This window comes from Microtus ochrogaster, chromosome 4 (genome assembly GCF_000317375.1).
Source record: "Microtus ochrogaster isolate Prairie Vole_2 chromosome 4, MicOch1.0, whole genome shotgun sequence".
NCBI lineage: Eukaryota > Metazoa > Chordata > Mammalia > Rodentia > Cricetidae > Microtus > Microtus ochrogaster.
This window is the reverse complement of record NC_022011.1, coordinates 41,522,507-41,533,514: the sequence shown is the minus strand read 5'-3', so window position 1 is coordinate 41,533,514 and position 11,008 is coordinate 41,522,507. Positions and strand designations below refer to the sequence as shown.

Sequence of the window (11,008 nt, the reverse complement as noted above, 5' to 3'; positions counted from 1 at the left end):
ATGAGGGTGCCCTTGTATTCAGGACATAGATGTTCAGTATTGACATTTCCTAATGATGGATTTTTTCCTGTGACTAATATAAAATGGCCTTCTTTGTATCTTTTGACTGATTTTAGCTTGAAGTCAATTTTGTTAGGTATTAGGATAGCTACACCCACTTGTTTCTTAGGTCCATTTGATTGGTATATTTTTTCCCCAACCCTTTGCTCTGAGACAATGTCTGTCTTTGATGTTGAGATGTGTTTCTTGTATGCAGAAGAAGGATGGATTCTGTTTTCATATCCAATCTGTTAGCCTGTGCCTTTGTATAGATGAGTTGAGTCCATTTACATTAAGGGATATTAATGACCATAATCTCCCAAATAAAGATATAATTGAAAAGGAAAAATGCTAAAAGTAAAATAAGGATTCTTTCTGGTTGTTTCCTTTTCTTTTATCTTTATTTAATTAATTTATTTTTTTAAGACAAGATTTCACTGTTGATTTGGAGACAGTCCTCAAGTTGACTTTGCAGATCAGGCTGGCGTGCGACTCATGGAGATCCGCTTGTCTCCACCTCCTCGGTGCTGGGATTAAAGGGCTGCACCTGCACCTCTGGACTCCACTATGTACCTTAAAGAAAACGTATGATTGAGAGTCCGTAAGTTGTGGAAACATTAAGAATGTGCTTTAATCCTGAGAGATTTACTGAGCTAAGATTTCAACTTTTGCTGACTGTAATGTGACAGAATCATTGCATTTTATCGACTGGGGATTCTCAATCTCAGGTTCTCATGAGAGACTTGGAACGAACACTCCTTCGAGTCTGCATATGAGCTGGCCTTCGTGCCACTGAGTCTTGGCTCTGGACTAGTGTTCTCTGAGGGTGCTAACCTGTTTCCAGTTCCCCAAATACACAACAGGGTGTCCTTCTGGGCATTGCAAGTTATCTGCCTTTCAACTCTAATCGTAAGTAGGACATGAAAACTGCTTTTCTTGGAGAAGTTAATTTACACAGTTACCCAAACTTCGGAAGGTTCCGATAGAAAATACAATACCTACCACGGTCCAATTGAAGGAGTCGAATTTTAAAGTCATTAGTTCTGATCTCGGTTGCCATGGTGCAGCAGAGAGTGAAGGCTTGGACACAGTTTGGGCCTATTTTCACACGATCTGCTCTCTGCTCACAGGTTTCATGCTCACTATGTCTGGCTCCGTCATAACAACACTTCTTTACCACCGGATGTTTGTATGTAGCAGCTAAAACGATGTCAATACATGTGTCCTTACCATCAACAGTCGAAGAGATCTCAAGCGTCAATTTCTCTACCATCAAAGGACTCCCTCACCAGATACTCGGGGAAAACAAACATTTTAGATAGTTTTAGGCGAGGAAACAATAAAAAAAAAAACTGCTTTGTTCGTGGTAAGGATCTGGACAATGAAATCCTGAGATTGCGTGAAGGATCATTTGAGGGGTGAACTAAACCTCCACGAGCATCTTTTCCCCAGCCGTTGCATTGCAATTAGGAAAACCCCGTGTCTTCTGCTCTCTGGTCTTGAATGCAGTAACCGCAGTGCTATACAACTTTTGGTCTACCTTGTTCTGTTATTTTCCGCTCCAGGGAATTTGTTGACTGGAGACTCACACCTTGGGCATCATCTATGAGCGGGAGAATGGAGTGAGGGAAGAGTGGTCAGTAGTTACACTGTTGTTATATTACTTAAAAATAGGTCTTTCCCTGTAATGCTACCCGTAATATTCTTGTCAACTTAATTGTTTGTTGATTTAACTATTTGACTCATTGCTAATTGTTTATTTTTTGCAAAACCGTAAGCCTAGAAAAATCCTCCATGAGCCAAGCTCCCCTGGGGACTTAACACTTCTGTTATGAAGAACATGAATCCACAAGGGCCAGCTGGATTCCTCGGGAATAACAGCCAAGCTGACATCAGACTCTCGAATAGTCACCAAAGCATTAGAGTACCTTGAATTTTCAGTTCGTGCGGCCGATCACTTATTGGCATGACACTTATTTTGAAGGCTTTATCTGTGAGAGAAGGGGGTGAGGAAGGCACAAAAATCTTTCTAAAACAGCCCCATGACGGTATTCTCTTCCACATCATTGCAGCCCTCTAACAACCTCTAACAAGCACTGACTCCCTGACTGGATAACCAACCAGGACTTCCCACAATCCTGGCTCAGGACCTCATCCCCACTTGGGAGCAGTTTTCATCAGTTACATTACTGAAAAGAATTACTGGGACAAAACTAACATTCTATAAATGAGTCTTAGATTGAAGATTACCGTGTTCTTTCACGTCAAAGTGTGTCGTTCCGTTTGTAGAAGCATCTTTTCTATATTTAGCCTGAATCGTCCATCTACCGTATCTGTGGAAGCCAGATGTTTGAAATCATGGAGGGCAACAAAGAGTTTTAATTTATCAAGAGGAACTTTAGTAATTTCTGTTTTGAAGAGATAAGAATTCACACACAGAGACACACACACTCAGACACATACCCTAAGTAAAAGTTTGGAGGAAAAATATTTCCACAATAATTAGACATAACTGAACATTTCAAAAATAAAATAGATTGTTTAACAAACAGTTTTATAGATAGTATTCTTTTCCTACATATTTTGCTTAAATATCACAATTTTCTTTGGACAACTGATGACAATTTCAGAATTTAATTAATCCAGAATTTTACGTTAAATTCACAACATAGTATAAAAATTGATAATAATGTGTCTGGAAAGATGGCATGCCAGTGATGTAAATCATACCTCATCTAAGCAAAATTTTATTTGGAAACAAAGCGTGGCTTGTTTTAAAGAATAAAACAACCTGTCCAACAAGCTTCATCCAAAAAATTTAGTAAGGTTGGGCAGTGGTAGCTCATGCCTTTAATTTAAGGACTTGGGAGGTGGATCTCTGAATTAAAGTTGAGGTGTTATGTAGACAGCCAGGCCTCCACAGAGAAACCCTTTCTTTAAAGATCAAGCCAATAACCAAAACCAAACAAGCAAAAAAAAAGTCAGTGAGTACTACACTGAGATTTAAAAAAGATCAAGACAGAAGAACCGCAGACTTTATAGCAAACAATCCATACCAGATCAAATTCTCACACATTTTCCGAGCAGGTTTGATTCACATGAGTTACTGCACATCACTGGGAAAGAGAAAAACCGTATCTACCATGCATATAAGGGATGCGATCAATGGAGGAGATAGCACGGTTGTCATGACTATTGTCCTTGCTCAACAGGTATTTACCGAGGACCGAGGATGCTGAATTACTGAGCTAAAATGAATACTATGGACAAGGGCCTTGATCTTAAGGAGCCCGGGGTCTAACATGGGGAGGGGGTGATAAAGAAACAGTGAATAAGACATGGAGAAGAAAGAAAATACACAGGACAAGGAGGTGGAGAGTGAAGAGGACATTACGTCATATCCAGGGATGGCAGTTGTACAAAGTGTCATTTTCCCATGTCCCAGAGAAGAGAACTATGAAGGAGAATGTGTTCTGTGCATAGAGAACAACAGACGCCAAGCTGCTGAGACGGGAGAGTGGAGTCTGACGGATTCCAGTGGTCTGCTGTGGACAGCTGGCACGAGGTGATGTCTGGGACATCAGAATCATAACATAGCAGACTCGATTCTGCACTAGGGAGCCTATGGCATTTTAGGAAATTGTATAATTTTAAATCATCCAGATTATTTCAGCCTCCCAACTTCAGTCTAAGATTTTCAGAAAAATATTTTCAAAATGAGCCAAATACAATTAGAGAGGACTCAGGACAAGTGACTCTAAAGTCTTTCTACTGGAAATGACTGCGGTAGCTATGTATAGGGTAGTACAGTATAGTATAGAACCACACAGTATAGTACAGAATAGTATAGTACTATAGTATAGTACATTATAGTGTAGTACACTATAGTTTAGTGCACTATAGTATAGTATACTATAGTATAGTACAGTATAGTGTAGTACAGTATGGTATAGTACAGTACACTACAGTATAGTATAGTACTGTCTAGTATAGTTCAGAAAAGTATAGCATAGTATATATATATAGTATAGAACAGTATAGTACACTACAGTATAATATAGTATAGTACAGTACAGTATAGTATAGCATAGTACAGTGTAGTATATAATAGCGTAGTACAGTACAGTATGGTATGGTATAGTATAGTACAGTACCAACAATACAGTACCATAAAGAACAGTACAGTATAGAACAATACAGTATAGTATGGTATAGTAGAGTACAGTATAGAACAGTACAGTATAGCTGCCCTTGTCATAGACATTGTGCTCTATGTTCCTTGAGAACAGAGATTGTGGGCACTTGACTTCTATTTGGCAGCTTGCTCTTTTATTGTGAGTTCCACACACAAGCAGTGCTCATTAAACATGTATTTTATAAACCTCTGTATGAGCATGGTCTTAAATCCTTGTATATGAACCCAAATATACAAATTTTCCTACAAACACAACACACACACACACACGTTTTGACTAAATCTCTGCACGTGCTAGGAATACGTGCTCTCTGAATAGACCATAACCTAATGCCCTCTTCCCAGAGATGGACACTCTGTTAGGGTGAAAAGGCAAAAAAGACAACTGAAGATTGTTTTCTCTCTAAATTGATTGCTCTCTCTATAAAAAGAATGGGTGGAAAATTTTGGGAACTCTCTCTCTCTCTTTCTTTATATATGTGTGTGTGTGTGTGTGTGTGTGTGTGTGTGTGTGTGTGTGTGTGTGTGTGTGTATCTGTGTATTTGTTTACTGTTTTGCTATCTGCTGAGGCTGGCTGGTAATACCTACATCTAAGGGATTCTCTTTTGAATGTGTGCAGATAATCCGAGATTCCTGGTATGCTGGGCAGTGCTCTGGTATCTGGGATTCATTTCTGTTCTGCTGAGAAGTGGGCCTAACTTCTACCATCCTTTGGAAGGCTTCACATAGCCACATGTGTGCTGTCCTTGGTCAGAGCAGATGCTCAATTACCCTTTCCTCTGCCCCACAACCAAAAGTTCCAGGTCATTTTTTTTTCATAAAACAACTTACTAACAAACACTTTTACATACTTGGGGTTAGAAGGAATCTGGAAGTCAGGAAAAGACACAGCTCCAGTAAGATTGTTTCCTTGTACCTTGTCAACTTCTGATCCTTCAGGGTCCTTTAGAGAAATAAGAAAACGTGCCAGCCATATGTCATTTTTCGTTGTTATAAAGTAATACCCATGACCAGGTAATTTTGGAAGACTTGAGATTTATCTTGGTCACAGTGCTGGAGGCCAGGGTTGTAAGGAGATGACACTGTGCAGGGAGGAGCTGCCCTGCTTCAACTCTGGATGGAGAAGCAGAACTGTAAGCAAGCACTCAGAAAGAGTTTGTTAATGTGACAAGAAAGCTCTCACACGGGAACAGCCCTGCTCAGTGCATCCGTCTGTGAGGGAGGTACTATGGGACTAAGCACATACTTACTATGAAAGTTAAGACAGTTTCCCGTGTAACTGGCTCCAAGGCATCTCCCAGCGAAAGGACGCCAACCTTTACTGCAGAAGAAGTGATATCATCAAAAACCTTGTTGAGTAAGGACTATTCTAATTTTTAAATCAAACATCATCAGGGTGAAAATGATTTAAGATACAGCGAGTGACATTGTCAAAGATTAATAATATATTTTAAAAACATTTTCAATGAGATAAATCTTGTTAAAAACAAATATAGCTCCTAGATAAAAACTCATATTCAAGAGAAAGTTGTTGGTAAAAATATATATATATATAGCTAAAGATACTTTCATTTTAACATAAGTCCTTGAAATTTACTTACAGTGAATAGGAAAGTTAACCTATGAAAATACTATGTTCAACTTGCTGGAAACATGTGAATAGTGTAAAATTAGTTATTTCTGTACTTAGTCCTCCATTTATTGGGAATTTCATAACAACAAAAGAGTGAGCTCCGCTGTAGGTTGTATGAAAACATACAATATTGCCTTATATTAAGGCTGGAGGGTCAAAGGGCAAACAGGTGTTTGATTCAGATAGCATACACTCTCCTGCTTAGAAAAAATAGCAAGGGTCCAAATTAGTTCTTCCTGTAATATGCTGTGATCGTGTGATTATGTTGTAATTGTTGCCTCAGGTCCTGTGATTGTTCTCTTCTCATTAAAAAAATAGAGGTGACTTTGCAGAACTGCTGGTCCTTGCACACCCTAGGCAAGCACTCTGTCTGGAAACACATCTCTTTGTGTCCCTGTTACGTATCCCAGGCTAGCCTGTGATTTATAACACCCTCTCATCAGCCTCCCTGGTGGGCTCATGGACACGAACCACCAAGCCCTGTGCGATCCTCCACTCCTGAAATGCTGTGTGTCTCATAGCTGATTCGTGCTTAATTTCTTCTTCTTTCATTCACCATGGAAGTAGGTACACAGAGCCAGACAGCGGCAAATACATTCAATTCCAGAACTTGAGAGTCAAAGGCGTGAGAATCTTCACGAGTTCAAGGTCAGCCTGGTCTACTACCAAGTGATTTCCAGGACAGACAGGGTTTTTACACAGACAAACCCTATTTTCTCAACAACAAAAAAACTTGTTCACAGAAAAAATTAGTGGAACATTTCATGCATTTTCTTCTCTGTTGTTGTACATTTTAATCTTTATAATTTGAATCTGATACCTTATAATACGTTCCTTGTCTTTTTTGTTCAATCTTTTAACTTAAAGTCTTTATTTTTTTGAAATTACATGCATTAGTAGATAATTGCATGCTTGTTATTGTTATATTTACACACGCATACACACGTGTTTATTTAGTGTTGTTCCTATATGCATGTGCTTATGGTGGACTGTTCTGGATTAGATCAGCTGTGGAGGCTCCTCCCTGTAAAAAACCAAGCTTCCCTCTCTGAGCAGCCACTGACTGTCTATAGCTGTTCTTGTGTGTAGGAGGCCTTTAAAATCTCCCCCATGGGGGTTGTGTGTTGTCTACACAGATTAACAACTGCTCCAAATACAGAGAGTGTGTGACCATGGGTGCCCAGCACGAAACAGTACAATTAAAACACAGCCCCAGACCTGAGATCAGGGAGAGATATAGAACAGGAGACAGAAGACCCAAAGATCTGGAGGAGCAGGGTGCCTACCAGAGCTCAGAAATGTGGTTGCTAAGCTGCACCATCTGCTTCTGGGCTGAACATACTGGTAGAGCTATTGACTCTGCAAGGGCACAGTGACACATTTTCATTCTTTGAGGGTTTTCAACTCATGTCATAGCCTAGTCTTTGTCCCCATACTAAAACAGAAATAGTGCCCTAAGCCCTACACCATTTCGACTCTTGGCCCGGACTGTGTAACTCCGCGGAGGTGGAGTCCATTCACCTCAACATCTACATCACCAGCATCCATCAAAATTAGAACTTTACTGTGCACAAAGTAAACACCAAAACAAAACATGCAGTCCCTCTTGTCTCTGTCAATCTGTCCCCCAAAGTACCATGAATGAAAAATATTCCTGCTTCTTCCTGCAATGTACATCTTCCATAAATGCATCTCTCATTGTCCACAGATGGCAAAGGGCAGGAGGAAAGGCAGAAGGTTTTGCAAGCAATGTTAACTTTTCCTATGTCTTATTTTCAGTTCTTAGTTGGAAATGTAGATTTTCCATAGTCACAGTATCTTTCCTGCCATTCTCCTCAACAGGAAAACTATAAATATGAAACCATGCATAACAGAAAATTTCCTAGGTGACTCGCTGTGGACAATCGGCACTTAGGCACCTCTGTGATGTACATTAGTCTCTGCCAGAGGTCAGATGCTTTTTCCATCTTTGCGACTAGCTACTGATCTGTTTTACAAAGAAGATCTTAAGATAAATTATTTCTCAGTGCCAAAATTGTATTTGTAATAATGTCTTCTCTATTTTTGATGAATAAATTCTCTGACAGGACAGATAAAGTAATCATTGGTTATGTTATTAATTTACTAATTCCATTATAAATTACAAGTGAAAATGCTATGTGAGGATATAAAAATCATGTGGATCTGAGTTTCTCTTGAGTTAGGTAGAAACTGGTCTACACTCCATTTCAGATGTTCAAAGTTCCACATCTTTATGTCATTCTCCCTTGGAAGAAGCATCAGATACTCTACCGTGCTGCTGCGGAGTGTACACAGGCTTGTCAGTGTGGACGAAGAGAGAGCCATTGTCAGAAAGGATTGGCCTTTTTTCAGATTTTGAAAAATGCTTTGACACGACTTCCAAATACACATATGAAAATGAGCTTTGTCCTTCAGACAACTGTTTGTCCTGAATCTGAAAAACAACAAACATCATGGTGTGCAAGTGGATTGTGAAGTCCTAAAGCGTGCTGACCTTGTAGAGAAAAACCAATGCAAACCATAAGACTAAACTGAGCTTGTTAGTGCTTTTTGTTTGTTTATTTGGCTTGGTTTTTGTTTTTTTGAGACAGGATTTCTCTGTATCTTTGGAGACGTCCTGGAACTAATTCCTGAAGACCAGGCTGACCTTGAACTCACAGAAATTCACCTGCTTCTGCCTCCCAGGTGCTGGGTTTAAAGGCTTGTGTCACCACCACCTGGCTGCAAAATTGAGCTTGTGCATTGAAGACACTGGAGACAGGGCTCAGGAGTTAAGAGCACTGGTAGCTCTTGCAAAGGACAAAGGTTCAGTTCCCAGCACCCATGTGGCAGCTCAAATCACCTGACTCCAGTTCCAGGAATCCTACTTCCTCTTCTCTCCTTTGTTATCACCTGCTGTGGTGTCTAAATACACATGTAGGCAAAATACCCATTGACAGGAAATTGTAATGAATAATAATGAGCCTGTTGTAGTGGTGCATGTCTTTAATCCAAGCTTTTAGGAGGCAGAGGAAGGCAGATCTCTGCGAGTTCAAGTCCATCCTGGTCTACATAGCTATTTTCAGACCAGACAAAGCTATTAGAATATTGTTACAGGCAAAGATTACTATCTTGAATGTCAAATTGTCTTGTTGGGGTCAGATCAACAGTTCTGACAATATTTAAGAAGGTAGCAACATTCTCACTCACTCTAAGTTGTTCCTTTCCAAGCCTTGTCTGAAAAATAATAAATAAGCAAACAAACAAATAAATAAATAAAAGCACAGTATAGCACTACAGAAACTGAGGCAGGAAGATCTTGTTTTCAAGTCTCTCCAGGACTACATGGTAAGAATCTGTCTTATAAATATAACCAAACAACAAAACTTTTCCAGGACAGGCTCCAAAGCCACAGCGAAACCCTGTCTCGAAAAAACAAAAAGAAAAAAAAACTTACTATAACCACTTTAGGAACAATAAAAATAAATTAGTTTTGCCAAAATCCCTTCATAGTCTCACATTGTAATAAAATGTTAGCATTAAGTATTTGGAAATCACTTTGGGACCCTCAACCTCAGACATGCTGTACAGAACTGCTATTGTAAGAACAGTGAGAAACCTTCACTTTATTGGTTCTGGATGGATTGTTTTCTCCATTCTCTCTGTGCAAGACTCTGGCCAATGGCCTGGACACTCAACATCACACCACATGCTTCTGTGCCCACAGCACAGATGTACCCTCTCCAGTTTGGGTATATATATATTCGATGATATGGGCATTGAATATGTTAACATGGGCAATCAAAGAAAGGGCATTTCTCTGAGAACTAAGGGTTTGGAAACATGGGGTAAAGTTAATCACTGAAATCAACTGCTAGGAGATTATTACAAAGATTTGAAAACAGTAAAAATCTAGGATTTCTGTGCTGAGATGAATTATAGGCATCTGAGTTCTTTCTCTACTTTGAAAAATAAGCTAGAGCTTCTATCACGGTTGTCAGCTTGATGTTTGTGGGTCTCCAGGGGGAGTAAGGGTGCCTCTGTCTCTTTTGCCTGCTCTTGGGACCCTTTTCCTCCTAGTGGGTGGCCTTGCCCAGCCTTAGTGTGATAGTTTGTCCCCAGTCTTATCCAATCTTGATCTGCAATGTTCAGTAGATCTCCCTGGTCTTCCTGCTCTTTTCTGAAGAGAAATGGAGGAGGATGGATTTGGGGGAAAGGGAAGGTTGCGGAGCAAGAGTTGGAGGAGAATAGAGAGAGGAAACTACAGTTGAGATACATTGAATAGAAAAAAATGAATAGCTACAAAGAGCAATCATCAATAGTATTAAACACAGTTTAAATTGATTTGATCATCGACTCAAAGACATGATTATGACAAAATATTCCTCCATGCTCCTCAGCTCCTGAGCTGACCATGAAAGCATGGCTCAGTGGGATTTCCTGTGGTGAAGGACATGTTCTGTAACTATGCTATCCCAACATGTGGTAACTCTAACACTTAAACAGACTAGTGCCAGTGAGGAGCTGAAGTATTACATCAGCTTCATTTAATTGATTTGCATTTAAAGGCAAAGGTGGTTAGTGGCTGCCATGTGTCATAATAGAGTGGTCAGAGAAAATAATAGTATGTGGAATTAACTCTAAATTTTCATAAACCAAGTAATTGGAAAACCTTTTTTTAATAGAGATTAGATCTTATTCTCAAGAACACTAACGAAAGAGTCCCTATTTCTGATTAAAATTGATTCCAAGCAATGTTTCTCAGTTTTAACCATCTGTAACCCTTGGGATCTGACCTTCTGAACTCAATGGGCACCTGCACTCAAATCACATTCCCAATCACACCAAAGACACAGTCATGTGATGAAATTAACATTATGCTTAAAGACGGAACAAGATTCATAAGCTCTCAGCCAAGCTAGCTGAGTATGATGATTGATTGATTGATTGATAGGTAAATGGATACATGGAAGATAGATAGATAGATGATAGATAGATAGATAGATAGATAGATAGATAGATAGATAGATAGATAGATAGATAATAGGTAGATAGATAGATGATAGATAGATAGATAGATAGATAGATAGATAGATGATAGATAGATAGATAGATAGATAGATGATAGATCGATAGAAGA

General features: G+C 39.4%; 1 protein-coding gene across 2 annotated transcripts in view; it reads right to left on the bottom strand.

The window, feature by feature from the left end:
* Window positions 1-421: 421 nt before the first annotated feature.
* The window catches only part of LOC101986239 (complement C5-like), a 17,645-nt gene continuing 7,058 nt past the window's right edge, over window positions 422-11,008 (bottom strand). Inside the window, exons 3-10 of one of the 2 annotated variants that reach the window (XM_013345922.1) lie at window positions 8,161-8,323; window positions 5,486-5,556; window positions 5,087-5,178; window positions 2,290-2,372; window positions 1,968-2,030; window positions 1,580-1,642; window positions 1,042-1,239; window positions 422-612 (exon numbers count right to left, since the gene is read on the bottom strand). In XM_013345922.1, coding sequence (XP_013201376.1) covers window positions 605-612; window positions 1,042-1,239; window positions 1,580-1,642; window positions 1,968-2,030; window positions 2,290-2,372; window positions 5,087-5,178; window positions 5,486-5,556; window positions 8,161-8,323 — 741 coding nt within the window. In that variant the 3' untranslated portion in view covers window positions 422-604. The remainder of the gene's footprint in view (window positions 613-1,041; window positions 1,240-1,579; window positions 1,643-1,967; window positions 2,031-2,289; window positions 2,373-5,086; window positions 5,179-5,485; window positions 5,557-8,160; window positions 8,324-11,008) is intronic. The other variant, XM_026778684.1, reaches the window with a different exon arrangement.